Source organism: Lissotriton helveticus, chromosome 11, assembly GCF_964261635.1.
Source record: "Lissotriton helveticus chromosome 11, aLisHel1.1, whole genome shotgun sequence".
Taxonomy (NCBI): Eukaryota; Metazoa; Chordata; class Amphibia; order Caudata; family Salamandridae; genus Lissotriton; species Lissotriton helveticus.
In genome coordinates, this window is record NC_136072.1 from 928999384 (window position 1) to 929021975 (window position 22592).

Here is a 22592-nt window from a genome sequence, read left to right on the forward strand (position 1 = left end):
CAGTAATGGTGCAGAGTGCGATGGCACAGAGTGGTATAGAGTAGATTGTTTTAGAGTGAAGTGGCGTAGAGTGAAGTGGCGTAGAGTGGAGTGGCGCAGGGTGGAGTGGCGCAGGGTGGAGTGGCGCAGGGTGGAGTGGCGCAGGGTGGAGTGGCGCAGGGTGGAGTGGCGCAGGGTGGAGTGGCGCAGGGTGGAGTGGCGCAGGGTGGAGTGGCGCAGGGTGGAGTGGCGCAGGGTGGAGTGGCGCAGGGTGGAGTGCAGTGGTATAGATTGTAATGGTATAGAGTAAAGTGGTGTAGAGTGGTGTACAATGGATTGGCATACAGCACAGGGGTACAGAGTAGAGTGCACAGCATAGAGTGCAGTGGCATCAACAGCAGTCTTGTTCCGTGGAGTGGAATTGTGCAGAGTGGAGAGGCCTAGACTGGAGTGATGTATAGTGCAGGGGCCATGGTCTCTTATGACGACGATACTCAGTTGGTGGTGGCTCTCTCGAGTGACCCGGAGCAGGATGCCAGGAAATTTCAGGGCGACCTCTCGGCGGTCACAGAGTGGATGACCACGAACTGTCTCCAATTGAATTCCAACAAGTCAGAAGTGTTGTTGGTGGGGGGGGAACCATGATTGTTAGAGTGAGCTATGGTGGCCCAAGAGTTTAGGTACGGCTCCCATCCCTAAGACTGTAGTGAAGAACCTGGGGGTCTGGATGGACACCGCACTAAATTTTCATATTCAGACAAAAAAGGTGGCGGGCACATGCTTCGGTTTGTTGCGTGGGCTCAAACCGATCCTGGCCTTCTTCAATGCTACGACTAGGCAGATCATTATTCAAGCCTTGATTTTGTCTAGGCTTGATTATGCTTGCTCGTTGTATCTCGGAGCTAATAAATCTGAAATACAGAGGCTACAGAGAGTCCAGATCGCGGCTGCAAGATCTCTTTTGGGCCTGCGTAGAACCTGCGCAGTGACCACTGCCATTCGTCGCCTCCACTGGCTGCCTGTGGCCAGGCGAATTGAGTTTAAAGCACTGTGTATAGCCTATAAAAGTTTGAAACTGGCATCCCCACAAATCCTGACTGATCTTCTTTTTCCTTGTATTCCCACACGATCACTTCGATCCATGGGACAATGTCTGGTAGTGGTCACCCGGGTGAGAAGAGCTCGCGCCGGGACGGCGCTTTTTTCGTAACAGAGCAGCCATCCTGTGGAACTCTTTGCCGGCCCACATTCGGGGGCTTACCAATTACCTTCTCTTTAGGAAAGCTATTAAAACATTTCTGTTTCCTTCCTTGTAGGCCTCCTGTGCGTGTTATTTTCTTGTTGCTTAGGACGCCTCTTAGCTGGGGCAGCTGTTTGCGCTCTATAACATTTTGTAACATAACAGGGGCAAAGAGAGGGGTGGTGTCGAGTGCAGAAGGGTGTCAAGTGGAGTAGTGCAGAGTGGTGTTGAGTTCAGGATGCATGGTATGATAGCACACTACCATTACAGTGAACACATTTTCAACTGAAATGACCATTCTGTTTGCACATACAGATTTACTGATCAATCGATACAGCACACAAATGATAATGTGTGGAAATTGCAAGTATTGATTTTTTTTTAATCATATCAAAGTACTTGTTTCCAATTAACAAAAAATTTGCTTCATTTGTGCTTTCCTAATTCCGACAAATTCTGAAAGACTTGCACAGTTCATTTAAAAGTTGTTGTGTGCTAGAAAAAAAACCTTTCCTACCTTGAGGATCCAGCAAGTTTGTCACATAAATCCTCTCACTTTGAAGTTGGAGAAAGAAAAGTGAACACCAAGCTCCACTGGAAAACAGAGCCTGACATTTGACCTCTGACTTTAAATGCACAACACATGTAACAAGATAAGAACAAGATTTACATGCCTGTTTACAGAAAGGAGAGTTATTGTGAACAGGTTTGGTCCTTGGGAGGGACGAATTAACGCTGAACAGCCTAAAAGCTCATATACCTCGAACTGTAAGTTACAAAGCCAATGGCAAGCAACAGTCAGAATGCATTCCCAGAGAAGCTTTCTGAACGTCCACAAGATGCCTTTAACAAACCAGACGGCTGCGCTGTCTCGTAGGCTTCGACCTATAAATCAATTCAATAAGGTAGGTTTTATAAGCCATGAACAAGAATCAAGACCATAAGATCTTACATTTTAGTACAGAAAAAGAGTTGAACTCCTCAATATGCAGGATGAAGGAAAGGACAGAAGATGGATACAGTTAGAATGTCACAAAACAGTTTTGTAACAATTCCTGTGCCACTTCAAGTTGTTGTCAAAACATGGACTACCTTTACCCCGTTTGCGATATACAACATAGAACTGGGACCATTTGGTTTACTCAAAAAGAATAATACACACTTCATGAGTAGACCTCAAAAGAATTCAGTCTGAATACAGCGGGAGATGCAGGACAACATGCGGTATAGGAATACCAAAAACTGATAAGTCAGGAGTACTTAAAAACCTTGGAGCGAGCATAGTATAGGAATTCCAAGTAGAAGGGGTTACCAATGCAACAGTTGCATTGGTAGAAGTATGCAGGAGGTAGTGATGGTGGTTCACGGAGAAATGGATTTAAGAGCATGCATGTGCAGAATGGCAAAGGGCAGTAAGATACGCTTCAAGACTGTCAAGTCCAAGTGACATTGGATGTGAGCAGTGAGACTATTAAAATCCGTCATACACAGTTTAGTTCATGGTAGATGGGTATATCGATTTGACACATTCGAGTTGGCTCTAGAAATTAAGTAAGAGAATGCATTACCCAGTTGATTCTGTAGGTTTAAGCCTTACGTTTTCGATTAACACGTGTAGACTAAACTCTTGATCTACCTTATCCTATCTAATTTCAGCATGGGTCTCTGAAAGAGGATAGTAAACTCTGTGGCATCTAGATAGAGCAGTTCCAAACTAAGCAACACCCATAGATTGCTATGCTAGTGAGAGATGCCACCACCATCTCTGTGGTCTTAGTAAATCTTTTCTTAGAAAGAGGATGGAAGCGGACTGTGCATGTGCCTTTTTATTTTGGTTAGAACAGTGGGAGGAGCTTAGTATAGTTGTGACAAACTCCCCGCTTTGGGGTACTATGTGTAGACAGATAGCAGTGCAGGCTCTGGGCAGAAGGTGTGTAGTCTTAGCATAGCTTATCACAGCTACACGGAGGGCGTGGATGTCTACTGTAGTAAGAGACTGCATGAGGTACAGCAGCTTCTAGCTACACACAGATCAGAGTTAATTCTGTTTAAGGTATCCCTATGTGAGCTTGTGCCATGTACACTGACATGCCATTGAGGACAATAAAGAAACCAAAAGGAAATGTCTTCTAGCGGTAATGCGGACTGCCAGTGTCAGATAACATACATGAATGGGGATATGGAAAAAGGTGGCCTGTATATCTGTAGGAAGGTGGATATCTGACTATGGTTACCCCCAACTTTTTGCCTGGTGTTTTGCTGGTTTTTGACTTAGTTGGCCTGGGAAACTGCTATTCAGGACCCCAGGCTTCCTGCTCTCTCTGTTAAAATGGACTCCATGTACCCTAGGTACATATCCAATTGGATACTGAGTCACCTTATCAGTCCCTGTACAGTATACCTTAGGTATCCAGGGCATAGGTGTACCCAGGGCCTACCAGGGGCTGAAGCATGTATTATGCCACCCCTGGCTGGCCATCCAAAACTGACACAACTGGCTGCAAGACAGCTGGGGCAAGGTGGTGTAATCACCCTTAGCTGTAGATATAGTATACCTATATCTAACCCTAAAATGGACACATATCCTTCTATCAGTCACTCCTATGGCAGGCCTTAACAATCCTGAAGGCAGAGTGCTTGGAATTATGTGAGATGGTGCTCTGGCATGAGCTGAGCCCGTCTGCAGCTTGCGGAACCAAGTCCTAATAGCTGTTCCATGATAACGCTATACCATATACTCTTAAGTGCATTATCAACCTCGCGGTTAAATGCTAACTCTGGTATAACATTATCAAAACATGTCGAGTAAGGTGTCATACGAATTGGAATACTACCCCGTTGCCAATTCTGGCGACGGGGGTAGCATTCCACCCTTCTAGAGGGACACGACATGTATGTAACTGTGAACCCGGTTAAAGTTAACTCGAGCCTTGGCATCACAAAATGGATGCAGCCACCACAGACACAAGTCTGACCTCCTGCTGCTGGGAGTCCTTCCAGGGAGGGCGGCTTGGACAAAGGGTTTCCTGCCTTGGGAGGTGCTAGCACCACCCCAGACAGGGTTTTGTGTATTGGGTAGGATAGGCCTGAAAGGAATGAGACATGCCTGGGGCACACAAGGTGCCCTGTGCATACACCGGTTCAAACCAGTTGCTGGGGCACTCCGGCTCTGGCGGGAAACTGGACAAAGGATAGGGGGTGTAACCACCCCCCTTCCTGGTCCCACCCAGGGGAGGGACCTAGTCAGTAGTGCAGCCCCCTTTAGCAGGATAAAGGTAGGAGCTGGTCCCATTCAAAATTAGATTAATCCTGAACTACTCGGGGGGAGGAGCCAAGATGGCGATCGGAACAGTCGCATGAACGCTCGGCTCCGAGGGCCCTTCCTCCCCGCACGTCTATCCTGACGATAATCCTGAACGAGGCCTGTCGATCTAAGTTGTTGAAGAGAAGCGATCACTTACCATCTATTTCTGGGGCTCCACCGTGCAGTAGATCCGAAGAACTGTCCCCGTCTGCTTGCCGGCCTTCGCGGCGCTGACGCCGGGGCCTCGATTGCAGAGGTCGCCCGGCAGTGTTCGTAGTGTTGGCGGCCCTGGTTTGGATGAGAAGCCGGTCAGTGGGAGCTTGAGAGTCGCGAGCCGGGAGAGTTGGTGCCAACCCACTCCCAATAGTGGGTTGCCCCGTGAACCCGAGATATCGCCGAGCCGGAGAGAGGCCGTGTCGCCCGGTTCCCCCTGGGTGTGACGCCCGGCCATGTTAATACTCCCGTCCGGGAACCGGCAGCTGGCTCCCGGCGAGCTGCGGGGAGCACACCCGGCCTTTTGTTGACTCTCCTTTCTGCACCAAGAGCCGACTGTCGAAGTCCAGCCGTGAGACCTATTGACTCTGATGGTCGGACTGGACTCGGAGGTGGAGGGGAAGTGACGGAGAACGAAATGGCTGCAATGGCGGATGGCGTCTTGGAATGCACCCCTCCCGGGGACGGTAAAACCGCTGAACTTGAGACCCCCGGAATTCGGCTACATGGGGGAACGCTTTCGTGTAGCCACATACTGGCTGCACTGATAACCCTGCGGACTGTTCTGCTCCGGAGATCCCGGGACTTAGAGGGAAGGATCGTCGCCATTGCTGACCCGCCATTTTGTAGCGTAGTGGCTTGCCCCCGAGTCGGTGCCGATGAGTCTCCTTCTGCCGCAGTGCCATGTTCCCCGGCTGAGTCTACAGTCTTGGGGGCGAGAATGGATGTGGTTCCTGAGCTTGTTGTCGTCACACCTGTTCCGCAGGTGGTTGTCTCATCGGGGCCTTTTTCTGACCAGCAAGTGGAGAGGCTCCAACGATCCGTGGCGCATGGGGCCCGGGCTGTGCTGCGCTGCGCTGCTTCCCGCATCCTGCGCTTTCCTTTCCGTGCTTGGCGGACCTGTTTTTGGACTTGGAACTGTTGGTTGTCTGTGTATTGCTGCATTCTGGCCTCCGCCATGCATCGTCAGTTGTTTCTCGGTGGCTGGGACGATGTTGGGCGGCGGCGCTACCTGATTTGCTTGGGACGATTGAACCTTTTGGATCGAGTTGTCTCCCGACTGCAAGGCTGTTTAACATTTCTACTATTAACAGAAGTGGCCAGGGGTGACCTCGTTTGGGACTTGGAGGGGCTTCTTGCTGGTTAATGGTGATTCAATGACACGTTTTGTGGGACTGTGATTGATTGCGTTTTATGTGCTTGCTGATACTTGTACTTTTCCATGGCTTCTGTTTCTACGATTTTAGTATGCGGGGGTGGGAGGGACCGGGTATCTGAATCGCCGGCCCTTCTCCTCAGAATTTTCTTTATTGTTTCCTCTCTTTCTTATCTTTATTTCCTTTCTTTAGGGTAATTCTGGGGCGACAGGCACGCTGTTAGTGGGGTAGGCCATAGCCATTACGGTGATGTAGGGTGGCGGGTGTTGTTTTTTTTTTTTGTTATTTTAGTTTGTTTTGTTCTATGGTCCCTTTCTCTCTTCCTTCTTAGTGGGGTTGGCTGTATCTCCCTCTTTCATCCCTTTTCTGTCGGGCATCTGCGCTTGCCTCTATTTTCTTGTCTTGGACGGGTGGGTTTTCCATATGATGTTCTCGCTAACTTACTCGCCATTGTTTGACCTTTACTCCTGGCCTGCCTTCGGCGGGCGTAGTGTGTTTTCGGCTATATTGCTCACCATCGATTCCCGATTGCTTGGAGGGATACGCCCCTCCCGTCTCGTTTTGTATATTGTGTAGTATGATGCCTCTGATGATATCGCCTCCGCTTCTTTTTCAATATTATAAAAATGAAACCTCTTATCCTTGTGCTTCGTTGTGCTACAACCACGTATTATGACTACAACGTGATTAATCCTTGAACCGTAAACATTTGCACTGCTCCTGTTTCTGTCTCCTGAGTTTGCGGCCGGCCCCTGTGGTTGTAGGCCAGCGCCTGTACCGATTTGATTGCACCAATAAAGGTTTTAAAAAAAATTTTTTTTTTAAATCCTGAACTACTCTACAAGAAGAAACTCTGGACTTCGACGTTCTGCTCCACAGAAGACTGAAGAAATCTCCCTTGTGGGCAAGGAGTGTCCACCCTGCATCCGCAGGCACCATCAAGCGTCCAGCTGCTTCACTTTGTCGTCTTCCCTCGAGGATCCAGACTTCAGAGCCCGACGAGACCCGGATTCCCAGACCACTCCGACCTCAACTCACATCTACAGCAAAGCTGAGACCCGTGGGTGCGATGAGACATGTGGGACCGGCCATCTTGAACGAACCTGCACTTCGCTTCCAGCACGACTCCCGAGGTAAACTCGACCACGTGCTTTGGGGACTGAGAAGCCCCAGCCCCGAGCAGCCCCTGCACCGAAGATCAGCCCTCCAGCATCCACGAGATCTGCGTGGGGCCCTTCTGCTTGTTTGCTGCTCGACGCGTTGTCTAGTCATTTGCCGGCTGGCTATTGGCCTCCTAGACGACGAACCTTTGAATCTTTGCTGCTGGTCTGGTTGCTCCAGACTGGCCCTTGCTCCCTTCCAAAAGAGGGGCACCCCGGACTCTCCTAGTCCGCACCAGACGCTTTTTCCACTCACCGCGTGGGTTACCTTTGCCAAGGCCTGTTGACGCCGATTCCGGATCCAACACCGCCGACAGCGAGAGCCTGCGTGGGACAGCTCGTGCCTCCATCCTGGTCGTCGAAGACACCTCCTGGTCCACGTGGCTGCAGAGTCAAGCGTCCACTCTTCACCTGATCGCGACGTCGACATCTGGTTCCTTCCTGGTTCCACTCCAGTCACTGGCTAGTGACTGTGAACATTGTCCCCTCTGCTTTCAGGTCTCCTTCTTCACCGATCCCCCCTTGGATCGCACCGGACATCTTCCTCCTGGTCGCCTGCAGCATCTTTTCTTTCAGGCTCCATAGACTTCACCGCGAGAACCCGACGCACTTTGACACCTGTGCACCCTCAGTCCGTGGGTGAGGTAACAAGAGCATTTCGGTGCTCAAGGGTAGTTTAACTGTCCTAGTGTCCAGTTCCACAGTCGTTTTAGTCCTATCTAGTCAGGATTGTCCGTACTCACCTTTAACTTGAACTGTATTGTCCATAGACGTTGTTACGCATCTCGCGTGTGAGTTCACACTCTGCACACGCGTCCCGTGGGCCTCCTATTACTTACCTAAGGTGAAGATAGCGTAGTCCTAGCGAACCTCCAGCCTCTGGACAGCTCCATTTCTTTTATCGACTCTCACATTCCACTTACTTAGTATATGGTTTGTCGTGCCTCTAAGGCACCATTGTAATTTTGTGCAAACTTGTCGTATTTTTCTTAAGAGATTGTCATGTGCTTAGCCCTCTGACCTCAAAGAGTTCAGAGGTGTTGTTATTAATAAATATACTGTTTATTTTCATAACAACCTGTGTGGTGTCCTTTCATCTGGTATTCAAGGGGTTATATTGTGGTAAAACAGCTGGCTTCACATGCCAAAAGAGTTTAGCCTAAGACTGCTTTGTCCATGCTACCCTTAGGATAGCTGGTCTATAAGGTTGACTTACAACCAATCACCATAGGGTTGTTTGGACTGATACAAGGTGATCACTAGAACTAGTGAGCATCATATATCAGGCCAACTTCTCACAATATCTACCTAGCATAATCAATCTCCTTTATGAATTGGATTAACTTCTGTCACTATCTTGAACTTTTCAAACCTATGGACAGATTTACCCCACAAACATTTAGGATGCCTACAGAGAAAAACCCAAGAAGAGCCAGGCTTCCCGGTTACTTAGGTACTAGCTACATGGTAAAAGATCTTCATGGTAATGGATATCTGTGAAATCAAACTGAAGTAGCCATGAATCGAAATTGTTAGCGATCAGGACTGGAGAGTTATAAGAGCTCAGATCAGTATATGCTGTATATTCTGCAGTTGATCATAAAAAAGCAGGCTGCAAGGGTGAGAGAAAGTCACAAAACTCTTCTTTTGCCAGGACATTGGTTTTGTTACTTACTAATCTCATAAACCTGAAAAATCTTAGCACTGAATAAAAAGAACCCGGAGCAGGAGCATGGAGAGTGAACCACACATTCTGGCTGTTGCACATCCCATCTTACTGAGACCATTTCCCTGTGTTATCTTGTCTCTAGATAAGCGCACTCAAAATAAAAGATGAGAATTGAACCTTGAAAGCCTTCAATCAAGCAAGAGAATGTGACATGCAACCCATTGCTCTGGCAGCCATGTATTGCCTATTGATGCTGTGAGGTATTGTATAAGCCCTCTTCAGGCAAGAAGATAAACCCCTCTCTCCACAAGAAAAAAAACCTGTGCATAAATAAGGACTGCAACCATCCCACGACCCCACCACACTTGGTTGCAGTCGTGAGATGAGACTAATCAGTTAAGTTGCCAGAAACAGTTAGAGCAAGACAAAAGATAAGTCATTTCTCCCTGAAGTTTCCATTAGTGTCTCAGAGATGTAACATATTCAACATATGCCGTTGTGCGCCACTTTGAGTGGCCTACTTTGTTAGTTGCCAGCACAATGTTTGATTTTTCAAGTAGGGTGCTTTTGGAGCCACTGGCAGAGGTTCACTTTGACATACCTCATCCATGTCTTGCACTTGTGTATCCTGGTCAAGCTGAGATGTTGACTCTGTGGCTGTGGTTGTTGCAGCTGCTGCTTTCTCCTCCTTTGGTTCGTCTTCATCATCTGACTCCACCTCCATTTCCACATCCTCGCTTTCTCCAAACTTCTCGTAGCGCTCCTGGATTAGAATGCGAGCCCCCAGCTCTTCTGGGGTAGTTGGAGGAGGGAAGTTTCCTGCAAAGAAGCGGACACGCTTGTAGATAGTTATACATTTTATTAAGGAGGAAAGCATCTAAAACTAAATATTCACACTGGGGCATTACAGATTTAAGACAGAGTAACAATGCTACCAATGGTTATACTATGAAACTATCTACTATAGTCCACATGTATAATGGAAAATGTCATGACAATTTGCATTTTGCGTTATGCCTTTCATGGGTCTCCTAAAAGTGCTGAAGCATGGAAAAGAGGAAGTATCAGAGAGGAAATGAGAGGTTATGTTAAAGGGAATAAGGGAGGAGCCTTGTTCCTAGAATGTCTACCCCATATCACTAGTATTCCACTGGCATAAGCAATAGTGGGATATATGCACAGCTGGCATAAGGTGTCTACTTGGCATGGGGGAATTGGAGTGGTAGGTGAGCAGGAAAAGAAATTGGGCTTGAAATGCCTAGGAGGCAAAGGAAGAAAGGAGGAAGTAGAATTCGGGGCTATGAGTAGAATTAGGGTTGGAGGAATAGAAGTACTTTTATAAAATGTGTACGATTCTAGGGCAGCTAAAGCCATCTCCTTCTACCTCAATGTCTACAGTCTGACATCTCATGCAGCCATTCTCCAACACGAGTTGCTGACTAACAGATGAAAACTAATCTGTTACTGGGTTGTAACATCCTTTGTGAATGACACAAAAGATCCCAACAATAACATTTAAGTCAATTTCTGTTTCCCTGTGATGTATGAACAGGGCTTGAAATGTGAAACTAAAAAGGACATTCAAAGCAGTGACCTACTTTTAGAGGTTAGTACCATTTCCTTTTTGGAAATTATATTTTTGTAAGATTCGCACACACAGGAAAAAACTGTCAACCTGTAAGGAATCTATAGTGAAGCAAGGACTTAGGAATGAAGGGTCAATGATTTTGAGGACAAATTGCTCAATCACAAGATTAGTTCAAGTCAGCATCAAGAAAATGTAACAAAAGGACTGCTGGAGAAACATTTTAGAGTGCACGCTAGGTCAACCAAGAAGGAATGGTTAGTGAGAAGGCAACACATTTTGATACAGAGTCTTTGAAAAAGGTAATAACTAGAAAAAAAATCCATAATGTGCATGAGTTATCTTTTTACACTGAAGTCTTAGATTTGGGTTCTGTTTAGATAAGGTTCTTTTAGGGTCACAATGTAACTTTTTGGAAGAATGATGCAATATAGGTGGACACATTTAAAGTTATTCAGGCATGGCCTGGTTAATAATGGAGGACAACATTTGAACTGAAATTGTTATTTTGTGGATTATCTTGAGTAAGTGAAGAAAAGTCAAGAGGGAACCTTTCCAACTACGGGTATGTGGAGGTACAGAATTTGCACTATTAACACTACTGTCAAATGTCCATGTGAGGGTTTTTCCCTGTGTAAAGCTTAAAAATGGTTATGAAATTCCTGGTGAATCTCCAATTGTTAGTGGGAAGTTTGAAACCTTCCACTGACTGAAGTCTTGAATACTATAGTCTTCTAGACATTCCAGCAGAGATCGCATCGTGAACAAGCACACAGAACAGAATAAACACAGGAATATCTGCCTCAGCAAGCCCTAAAATGGTCAGGCATCACAGCAGACAGAGTTATCAGCGGAACAGTATCACTTTGGCCGGTGACACTTGCATTTTGTTTAGACAATGTAGTCAAAGTATTAACAATCATGAAGATTTCCGATATATACTGAGCCTTGTTTAGTAACTTGAGAGAGAGATAAACCATATTGCGCAGGTTGAGAAGCCTGGCTATTGAAGCATAAACTACCAGCAATTGGTTAATATTTTGTTGAAGTAGTTGGGAGAAAAGCTCAGAATGACTGCTTGCAAAGACACCAACAGATACGTTCTTGAGTAACCATGGACTCGTCATCAGACCAAATAGAAGAATTCTCATGAAGCAATATGGCTAATCTGTAACGATAACACTAAGTATTGGCTGCAGATTTTCACTTATTAGGGTGCAAAATGATACACCTTGAAGGGAAATATAGTACTTTCTATGTTAGGATGTGATATTTTGATCTCAGCAGTGCAACAACAATTGTAAATTATATTCCTGTTAAACAGCTCCACGTGTCAGACGAGAAAGTTACCTTGAACAAATTCCGCAGCATGGATCCTATTGAACCAAGAAGAACAAACCTGGTAAGATCAGAGCAAGTTGCTATGTCTTGAGAGGACTGGTTTACAAGCTTTGGCTCCAAATTAAACACTCAACCAAAATACATAGGCACTAGGAGCAGGTTAGAGGTCCAGAACCCATGCAATGTACAAATACAAATGGAGGGTAACTGTTCCTATTGAAAAAGATATACCAAATAAGGTGTAGGTGGACAATCTAACAGTTGAGGAGGAGTCTTCCGTATTGGAAGATTGAGTCCTCACACACCCAAGTGGGTGTCATGCTTGGGTTACACAGTTGGAGATCATCCAAACATAGTTTCCATGTATGCGGACGATACGCTGATATATTTATGAGCTGACCCTGCCATTCTACCAAGGATTATGTCGGTCTTAAGACACCTTTGGCCGTATCTCCGAACTGAGAATCAACTGGATTAAATCTTGTTTATTTCCCTTGCTACAGACACCTGTTCCCCTCATCAGCCCACTGGGGATGGCCCGTTGCTGTGGAAGTATGATACCTTCAAATATTTAGAAGTGCAATTATATCATTCTGAACAAGACTTAGTGGAAGGAAAGCTTTGGAGAGCCTTGCCCTCGACCAGACAATCACTACCCTTCTGGACACAGTTACCTCTATCGCCCCTGGGAAGAGTGTCTATTGCTAAAATGTTGGTCCTACCGCAATGCCTGTATTTCTTTGCAGCATTCCCGGTGATATTCAAGAGCCCTTTCTTTGTGGACCATCGGCGATTGATGGCCACATTGATATGGGCGGATAAAAGGCATAGAGTGAAACTAGAGATGTTATACGCTACAATGGATTGTTGGGTGCTCCCAATTATGAGCTTTATTATGCCACGGCCCATCTCCAGTGGTCACTTTGCTGGCTGTTGGAGGAGGTTAACCCGAAGAGGCATATGGTGGGCTCTGCCTTTGGGCATTTTTCACCACTAGAGTGGTTCTTAACCTCCACTTCACGTACTGCTATTACTAACATGCTGGTGAAGGTGGTGGCGTGGAATTGGAGGAAGTACATATTTCAGGGTAAGTGTGATATACCCTAAGCACCTGGTTGCCCCCTCTGGGCACTCCCACAGTGCAGACACTTTACTGGGATTTACCTGGTGGAATCCTGGACGACAGCAGGGTATGAGACCTGGGGTGATAGAATAGTGTATGGGAGAATTTTTACTTTTGAGGAGTTGATGGAGGGGGGTTGGACTTGACCTGGAGCAGTTTCTTTTGTTTGCCATGCTGCAGGGAGTGGCGAAGAAACTGTGGAGGTTGGATGGGAACTCTGTACAAGTGGCTGGTCCATTGGAACTGGAGTGAACATTGACAGGTTCCAGATGGGCTATTACACAGCGTTACAGAAAGAAGTCACAACAAGGGATTCCGGACACTTAAGAGAAATGGACTAGGGAATTACAGGACTCCACATGGCGAAGATATTTAGGTTCGGTTAGAACGGCCACATGAAATGCATGATTTAGAATTACGCAATTCAATTAGATTCATCACACCTTCCTTTCCCCAGACAGAATAGAATTGTTTTTCCCGGGTACAGGGACGATGTGTCCTAGATGGCAACAGGTTAATGCTTACTTCCTCCACATGGTCTGGGGATGTCGGCAGAGCGTTGTCTTATGGTGGGCAGTAATCTTGTGTGTCAGAGGTCCCTACATCTATTTTGCCATAGGATTCTGCCTTTTGCACTCGGGATGGTGAAAAAACACACTAAACAGTTGAGAGGCTTCCAGATGTGAGCAATGGTACTAGTGTAACAATCTATCGCAATGGCCTGGAGGACTCCACTCGCCTCTACAGTGGGGGTGCGGCAGAGAGATGTGATTCGATGAGCGTATGCAGAGCTCTCGGTTTTAATGGATACCAGAGCTCGGGATACAAGGTATAATCTTATGGAACAATGAAATGAGAATTTAACCAAATTAAATAAGATCCTTGATCCTATTGACCACACCAATATACTTCAGACTTGAGGCTGTTTGATCAATCCATTCAGGGAGTACTGCCGATTACTATGGTACTATGAGACATTCCAGCCTGACTTCATTTAGTAATTGAGAGGAGGGGCCGGGTGCAGGGGAATGAGTAGGTTTAATTGTTTTATTTGGTATGTGTTTCTCCTTTATGGCGATAGTTGGCTCATGTTGGCATGGCCTTAACACTCTTGAGGTTTAATCATTCACAGGTAGACGTTTTGCTGCACAGGCTGACTGAACCAGAATAACCCTCACGAAGGCACTGTAACACCTTTGGAGTGGACAATGTATATTACACAAGTGAACTATACCACAAATTTCAATAAGGATATTTAAAAGAAAAAAGTGGGTGTCATGCTTCATCATAAGGCTTAGCTCCTCGTGGGGCATGCGCTGCAATGCCTCACAGGCCCAGCAAGTGGACTCTTTGGCGGAGATCATCTCTTTAAGCCGCATGAGTGAGTGAGGGTCTTTGAATGTAGGGTAGTGTATCAGGGTGAAACATTTGTGCATTAAAACAACCTAAAGGGTATCAGCAATTTTTTTAATGTATGATCTCCTTGGTAGGGTTAAAAACAAATGCGAAAAATGTCACGGGGGTATAATGAGCAGAGTCAATTCCGATGTGAGATTTTTTTAAAAGATAGATATGTTTCACTTGTGTGTGGTCCAGGAGGGTGGGATCCGTGGCGTTTCTTCAGGACTAAATAAAATGAATAAGTAATCCCTAACCTACACCTGGGCAGATAGTGTATATTTGTTAAAAAAGGAAGAACCTGAAAAATCTCAAAGGATATTAAAGGCAAACTGTACCTGCATTTGAAGTCCATGAATGAGATAATGTTATCTAACCCTGTGGGTGTTTTGTTCCTTGCACACACAAAATAAAAACTTTCTGCTGCACCTGCAGCTTCTGGAAAACTTTTTAAGGACTATCAATTAATTAAGGTGAAGCTTTACAGTAATCTTAGTTAAAAATAGTGGATTTGTGTGTAGTGTTACCTCGTTTCTTAAGACCTTCATGGAAGGTTCTTTATACATTTTAATACAATAACTAAGAAGTCCTGGGGACCATCTCCAAACTCCATTAGGAGCCAACACAAATAGCAGAAAGATGATGGTCCATGAGGAAATATTGTGTCTATAGACCAAAACAAGCCTCTTAAAACAGTCCACCACGGAACAGAGAAAAATATACAACTAACAAGTAGTTACTGAACCAAAACTGGAACTAGCAAAATGATGCCCACTACAAAAGCCCATAGCCTGCCCAAAACAAAGTGTTGTGCAATCAGAATATGCACACAAGAAAAAGCCTGTCCTCCTATCTGGATCAGACTAGAAAAGTAGATACCAAATGATGCGTTTGGTTGTTAATTCAAAAGAACTGGATCTATTCAACAACAACTCCTTTCAACAACTGTTCAAGTGAGTAGCTATTATACTAGCTATACATTACACCTACTTTACTTTCTGTTCATCACAGCACTTTCAAAAATCCTCACTACTCGTGATACAATACCTCTTCTCTGCCGTCAAGTCCTTATGCTGGCTTTCTCTCATCCTAGCTTCTGGAGGGTTGTAGAGCTGTCTTACTTCTCCTCATTTGATTGACCTTATTGTTTTTATATGAGGTAAGAAGATAATTTGCAGACCAAATGAATTTGTGGTCATAGGTGGTCTCTGGGGCCTATAATGTTGGCCGAGCTGTAGGATATGTTTTGGGTGGCAGACCATAAGCACCTGGTCAGGTGGCACAGTGACAGTAATTTAGTAAAGCAGAACAAATGCAGGACCATGAAGGGTCTTGTAAACAAAGAGTAGAGTGTAGAACTCAAAAACTTGGTGGGCTCTCTGCTCCCCTCTTTCTAAAGTACATTATTGACCCATATAGCTGTAAATGTCCACATTATATGTGGTTTTCTCACCTTGTTCATTAGGTTGATAATCCACAGTCTCTACTACAACAAAGTCATGCCAATCAATCTGTGCATAGGAAACTCGTTCCTTCTCCTTCTCCTCCTCCTCTTTTTTCCGTTCTCTCTCCTGAAACTTGGCCCACTCGACCCGATAACGTACCTAAGATAAAATGATAGACAAGATTAAGTGGGCATCACAAGTGATCTCTCTCAAGAGAGACTCAAGGAGATAGAAAGAAATCATGCAGGGAATGTTCATTGCCTCTCCCAAAACACGACAGATACTGCACGCAAAGCCAGCCAACCACCTGATAAGGTGAGTGATGGGAGAGACAAAGCCAACAGATGCAACAAACATGCAAGCTTCAAATTTAAAGCACACTGCCAATGTCACCGACACCATTGCAATCCACTTCTCTAAATTTCTGCAGTGATGCGATAGTCATATCTTGTTGTGGAACTGAGCACTAATTTAACTGTTCAAGTCCAGAATGCGTGATGGGGGGAGGGGCAGTAAGCAAATTATTCACCAGGGAGTGTCTTAGACATGTTTAAAAAAAAAATAGATAGGGCCTGTTTGTCCAGGCAATGGTCCACCTGTCCACCCCTGAAATCCAAATATATACACACATAAATATACATATACATATATACATATATATACATATATATACACATATATACATACACATATATATATATACACATATACATATATATGTATATATATATATATATGAAACTGCACTCGTCCAAAACGAACCGGCACTCCCCAATATCTCAGGGCACCACCGATCCTGAATAGACGAAAGCTGACCCAGCCATAAGGTGAAAAAATATGTTTTTATTCAAATTCGATGCATCGCCACCCGCATACACACATATATATTATACACACACACACACACACATATATATATATATATATATATATATATATATATATATATATATATATATATATATATATATATATATATATATATATATATATATATATATATATATATATATATATATTTAATTAAAATCAACACTCCCCAGAGGCACCAGGAATTGTTTTTGTTAGGTGTCTGTCCCATATTTACAGATGAGACACATCAGGGGATGCTGAACAGATCAGCAGCCAACCTCAAATCAATACATTTAGGTAACAATGTGTTTATGTGTGTATTAGGTACAAAACTAACAAACTGAGATATCAGTTTCAAATATTGGCATATAATTATGTTCTAGACAGTGTTCTTTGTTTTAAATTATTTAAGTAGTGCCCTGCAATCGTTTGTGTTTTTTATTACTATGATGTGGAGAAATAGACCTAACCCCACGGAGCTATGACTGCACTCCTACACCATCTAGTCTATTTTGCACAACAGGCAATATAGTGGGATATTAGGCCCCTGGGTTCTCGATAGGTAAAAGTGCATAATGTCAGACCTCACACTTGCGCTGAGGGCAGTGTTTATTTTTGTCTTGGTCTGCACCAGGCACACCTGATTAAAGATGCACTAAGGTGCAAATAGGGACAGTGTGCCGATGTGTAATTTAGGCTCAGGGATGGTTTTCTTTAAAGAGTAGAGTTGGGGGGGGTGACAGCCATCCCTTACATTATTCACAACCTCAACCCCAACCCTTGGACCCCAAAGAGTCCTGCCCAAATCCCGGAAATCAGAGTTTGAATAATGCACCCATCCCTTTGGCAGGTGAGAGGAAATTTTGATTCTTTGGGCATAGTTTAGACATGCGGGCCAGCAGGAAGGGAGCAAACCCCCACATCTGTCTCATCCAGGTAGCAGAAAGAATATCTTGTGCCAGGTGTAAGAACCCCATGCCAAGATGCAACACCTTAAACGGTATATCACAATATTCTTTTAGAATTGTCCTAAGCGATGTGTTTATGTGCTCTGATAAGTGATACCTTGTGCTGGTAGCCACTTTGTAGTGCAATTGATGGTATGAGCGAAGTCCCTGGGTGGCCATGCTCTCATAGCGACAGTGGAGGTCAGCTGAGAATCACCCATCAGTTACTAAGTTAAAAGATGACTTCTGTGGTCGTTTTGGACTCTAAAAAGAGTTTGTATGATGGAAGCCCACTTTAGAGAGGTGAGTTTTTAGTTTGTTCTTGAACACAACCAGATAGGCAAGGCACCGATGTTCTGGGAACACTGCAATCCAGAGTTGAGTGATCAGTAACAATATGAATCTCAATCCCCATTTCTTGCACTTGTATCCGTCTACTACAATCCTGTTTAACTTAATAGATCTCCCATCACTGTTGTGTCTGCAGGGTGGGAAAGGGGACTGTAAACAATTGGTGCCATGAACCTCCCAAGATTTGGAGATGGCACAGAGCAGTCTGAATTTTATTTACTGAGCTGTTGGCAGCCAATAAAGATTTTTGATGTGCAGGTGAAATATGATCCAATAGATTTCTTCAGCTTGAAACAGAGTTTTGTTGCTTGATTTGGTAGACCCTGAAACTTTGAGATCTTTTTCTTGTGAGCACCGATATAGGCAACCTTGCCACAGTCTATTCTTAATAAGACCAATGCCTTGGTCAGTTCAATATGGGATGGTAACTGTAGCACCGAGTGGATTTTTCTCAGAGCAAGAAGTAAAAGTTGATGTTAAAGTACCATAGATATTTGGTGGTCAAAAGAAAGCTTTATATGAAACCATACCCTTAGGTTCTGTTCTGCCTAAACCTAGGTTGCCAGTCCATTCAACTACTAAAATCTGCAGGATCTCCCACTCAGAAATGTGGTATTCAAGCTGTTCAGAAAAAGATAGTGCTTTTTCATCCAGCGATAAACTTGTTTTAGGGATGATGCGCCCCTGGAAGCAGAGTTAGGAATCGTCAGTGTACATTTGGAACTTAAGTTGGACTTGTGGGCTCCACAAAATATTTAACAGTAGGAAAGGCTACGTTCCCCATTGCCCCTGCATACCATTCTTCTCACTGATGACTATGAGGATCCCACTAAAATGTGATGGTTTGATAAAAGATACGGTCGCCAATTGAGGGTGACACCATGATCCTGGCCCACAGTTTTATACCCATAAAGTTACCAAATATTGTCAATCACCAGATGTACCTCAGTAGTATTAATCAGCATAAGATTGAGAATGAGAAAATAACACACAAAGAAACAGATATAGAAGAGAAGCAGAATGGTAAGAGACAACAGTAACACACAAACAACGGACAGAAAGCATAACTATGTACCTGATCTAAAACATCTTTTGGGCTTTCTGCTTCCTTTTTCAATTTTACCAATAAACCTTTCGGGGGGATCAGAATCTGTAAAAGGAAAAAAAAGTGATAAATGACCTAGACAATTCAGTTGCTTTGATCCAAGGGGACTACCCCCAGTGCATCACTGATGCTAAATAAGACCTTTTCCTTAACTCCTGCCAGCCCATGGTCATATATGTACCAATGAAGTACTGTTGTCAAGTCAAGATCTCGACCATCCTCCATACCAGGTTTCCAGCACTGGCTACAGAACAAACTGGTTACTAATACAAACAAAAACCTGCTTCAGTCTTCTGACGGACCACATGGAGGCATTTCTGCGATAGCCTCTCCATCATCTCATATCACACTCGACTTAATGCAGTCATGAGAACAGAAGAAGTATACCATAAGGATAGAACAAGTAGAAGCATGTCAACAGAATGCGCAGCTGTGAAAATGGGATAGAAAAGAAATGCTTGTATAGACTTTGTCCAATTTCAACTTGACTAGATTTTAACAGCACATCAACAGGAGGGTTATTGGTTTTCTTTTACAACAAAATTTTGATTCCAAGAAAAAGCTGGGGGAACGATAAATGAATACAATGGTAAAATTGTAATGAAAAAGAAACAGTGTGTAAATTATTTTCTCCCACCCCAGTCACTGAAAAGGAGTATGTGGAGTTAGAACAAAGACAACAGTGTGGTAGGTTAAAGGGTCCTAGCTAGGAACAAACACTACCTAATAAGAAATTAAGGCATGTGAAGATGGATCAAAGAGATCGCTGCAATGGCTTCTGCATATAAGCAGTAAGTAGGTCCATAGGCTGGGACTGAATGGCTGTGGACGAAGGCCCTAACTCTTTGGGCTAAGATAATGGATCCGAGAAGCATAAAATGTAATTGATGAAGCCTCTCTCTAAGGAAGCTCTTGTAGGAAGATCGCTCTGAATATATTATACTAAGGTAAGGTATAGGGTGCACAAAGTACAGTGGATCCCCAGAGGTATAGCAGAGGCTAAGGTCAGGCTTATCAGGAGGGTAGTGTTAGGCATTTATTGTACACACTCAAGCAAGAAATGATATCACTCACTCAAGGACTGAATCCAGATCAATTGTTCGTACAAAAAGTTGTTATTTTGTGGTTATATTTCTAGAACCAAGATTTACTTAGTATCAGGTAAGTTAAACTCTTCATACAATGTTACTTTGAGCAATATAGTGAATAATGGATTTGTAGGAACATTCAGATTACTTTATCAACTAAGAAAATGATTTCCAAACTGTTCAAAAATGCTTGTTATTACTTTTAGATTATTCATCTAGTGTGGTATGAAACACTCATAACAGTTTAAACACAGGACATTTGCATGCAGGTTAAATCTTGTGAAGGCAATAGGTTACTTTGTGTACAGTTAAACACTTAAAAGATTTCAGAGAAAATCTCAGTCCTATGGAGAAAACAAAGTGTTAAGTTTGCAGGCGAGTAAAACGGTTTGAGGATTGTAGATTTGGGGGCTAGAACCAAGGTTCCCCAAGGTGCATGTTGGCCCTCAACGGGCACCACCAACAGCACTAGGGTGACTGGGTGCAGAGTGTCAATTTCTTGCTCCCAAAAAGTGGGTCAGGACCGGAGGGAGCCAGTTGCTGATAGCAGCAAAGGGCATGGGGTAGCTAACAAAGGGAGCAGGCCTTTGAAGCTCCCTCTTTGAGGACCCTGCCCATCATGGGGGTGAGGCATGACACCTCTGCCCAGGATGTGCCTTGTTTCCGGACCCAGAGAGCTGAGGGCTCTCTATCCAGGAGTCCGGAAACCTGTCTGGTGGTGGCAGATGGCTGGGAGTCAATCAAGAACCACACCAGAGTCTGTCGTTTTTAGGTCGAGTAATTTTAATTACTCGAAACCTATTACATCTGAACCAAAGTCTCTTGAACCAGCCGGATTTCCTACAATGCATGTTGTTTACTGGAGCATGAAGCTTCCCCAGGCGCGCGCTTGGCCTCGCACCCCACCATCAAAGGCTTCTGCTCCCCCTCACTCACACCCTATCCCCATATGCTCCTTTCCTCCCTCCCACTCGCTGGCTCCCCCCCCCGCCCCCCCAGGATCTTGAAGCGCGACGCTTCACCAGTGCTTCCCTCCCACCGACTTCAAAAGAGCGCCGCTCCCCGCCCCCCTCCCCCCAATTCACCCCTGCCGTTGCTGCCCACGGCCATGCTTTCACTTTCACGGCCGTGTCTCTTTCATGGCCAATGCTCAATGCTTGTTACTTTTGAGGTGGCTCTGTTGACTTTTAGGTTTAATTGAACACAGCGATGTCTCTGGAGCTGCGCGTTACATCTGTCCTACGTTGGGGAGTGTTATTACTGTAGCGCTGTGCTAATACTTCCATGCGCTATGGTAATGCTGCCACTTTGTAGTCCTACTTCCGTGTCTCTTGTTATTTTAAATCTTTTGATATCCGATTTATTTTTTTCAGTTTTATATAGCGCTAACTCGACTCGAAGGTATCAGAGCGCTTTACTTGAGCACCAGTTACGTTACATACGGACATATTCATTTTTATGCACAGGGAGATTTGCCCAGTATTAGAGGATGCTTGAGCCTCCCACCAGACTCGAACCCGGTGAGACAGCTTCAAAGTCGACCGCTCTCGCCATTAAGCCACATGCACGTGCATTTCTTGATCCAACCTCTCTATTCCATGTGCACTCTGATGCAATTCGGATAAAAGCACATAGAGTATTTTTTGGCAATATTTACTTTCATTGTTATTGTTTCATCGCGATGGTCTGCGACATTGTCGGCCCCTGTATAACATAACTCATTATTGGTCAGAGCAGCAAGAAAGAGCTGAAGAAAATAAGTGTGTTGAGTGGCTAACTACAACAGCTGCAATGATTTGTGCGCCCATCTCTACTGACAAGGTTGATACAGTGTTTTAATACTCTTTGAGTGCATATGGTAATGATGAAAATAAAATCTACATGTACACTCCAAATCCCACCCAGTGCCACATAAATACACGCCACATAATTACACTACACTCAATGCAACATACTCCAAATACCAACAGTGCCACATAATTACACGCCACATAATTACACTGCACTCAATGCAACATACACTCGAAATACCACACAGTGCCACATAATTACACGCCACATAATTACACTGCACTCAATGCAACACACACTCCAAATCCCACTCAGTGCCACATAATTACACACCACATAATTACACTCTACTGAATGCAACACACACTCCACACAATACCACTATCTATCTATCGCCTTGACTATCTATCGCCCTCACTCTCTCTCTCTATCGGCCTCACTATCTATCTATGTATCGCCCTCACTATCTATCTATGTATCGCCCTCACTATCTATCTATGTATCGCCCTCACTATCTATCTATGTATCGCCCTCACTCGATCTATCGCCCTCACTCGATCTATCGCCCTCACTCGATCTATCGCCCTCACTCGATCTATCGCCCTCACTCGATCTATCGCCCTCACTCGATCTATCGCCCTCACTCGATCTATCGCACTCTCTATCTATCGATCGCATCGCCACAGCATCACTCAGCACCACCACAGCATCACTCAGGGGCACCACAACATCACTATGCGCTACCACAGCATTACTGATGCCACAGCATCACTCATCGCCACCACAACATCACTCAGCGCCACCATAGCATCAATCTGTGCAACCATTCAACAATAACATTCAA

The 22592-nt window shown here is 44.6% G+C and overlaps 1 protein-coding gene across 1 annotated transcript in view; it reads right to left on the reverse strand.

The window, feature by feature from the left end:
• Positions 1-22592, reverse strand: part of SF3A1 (splicing factor 3a subunit 1) — a 145606-nt gene that overhangs the window by 64517 nt on the left and 58497 nt on the right. The window contains exons 5-7 of the mRNA XM_078667241.1: positions 18840-18914; positions 15623-15773; positions 9324-9541 (exon numbers count right to left, since the gene is read on the reverse strand). Of these exons, the coding sequence (XP_078523367.1) occupies positions 9324-9541; positions 15623-15773; positions 18840-18914 (444 nt within the window). The remainder of the gene's footprint in view (positions 1-9323; positions 9542-15622; positions 15774-18839; positions 18915-22592) is intronic.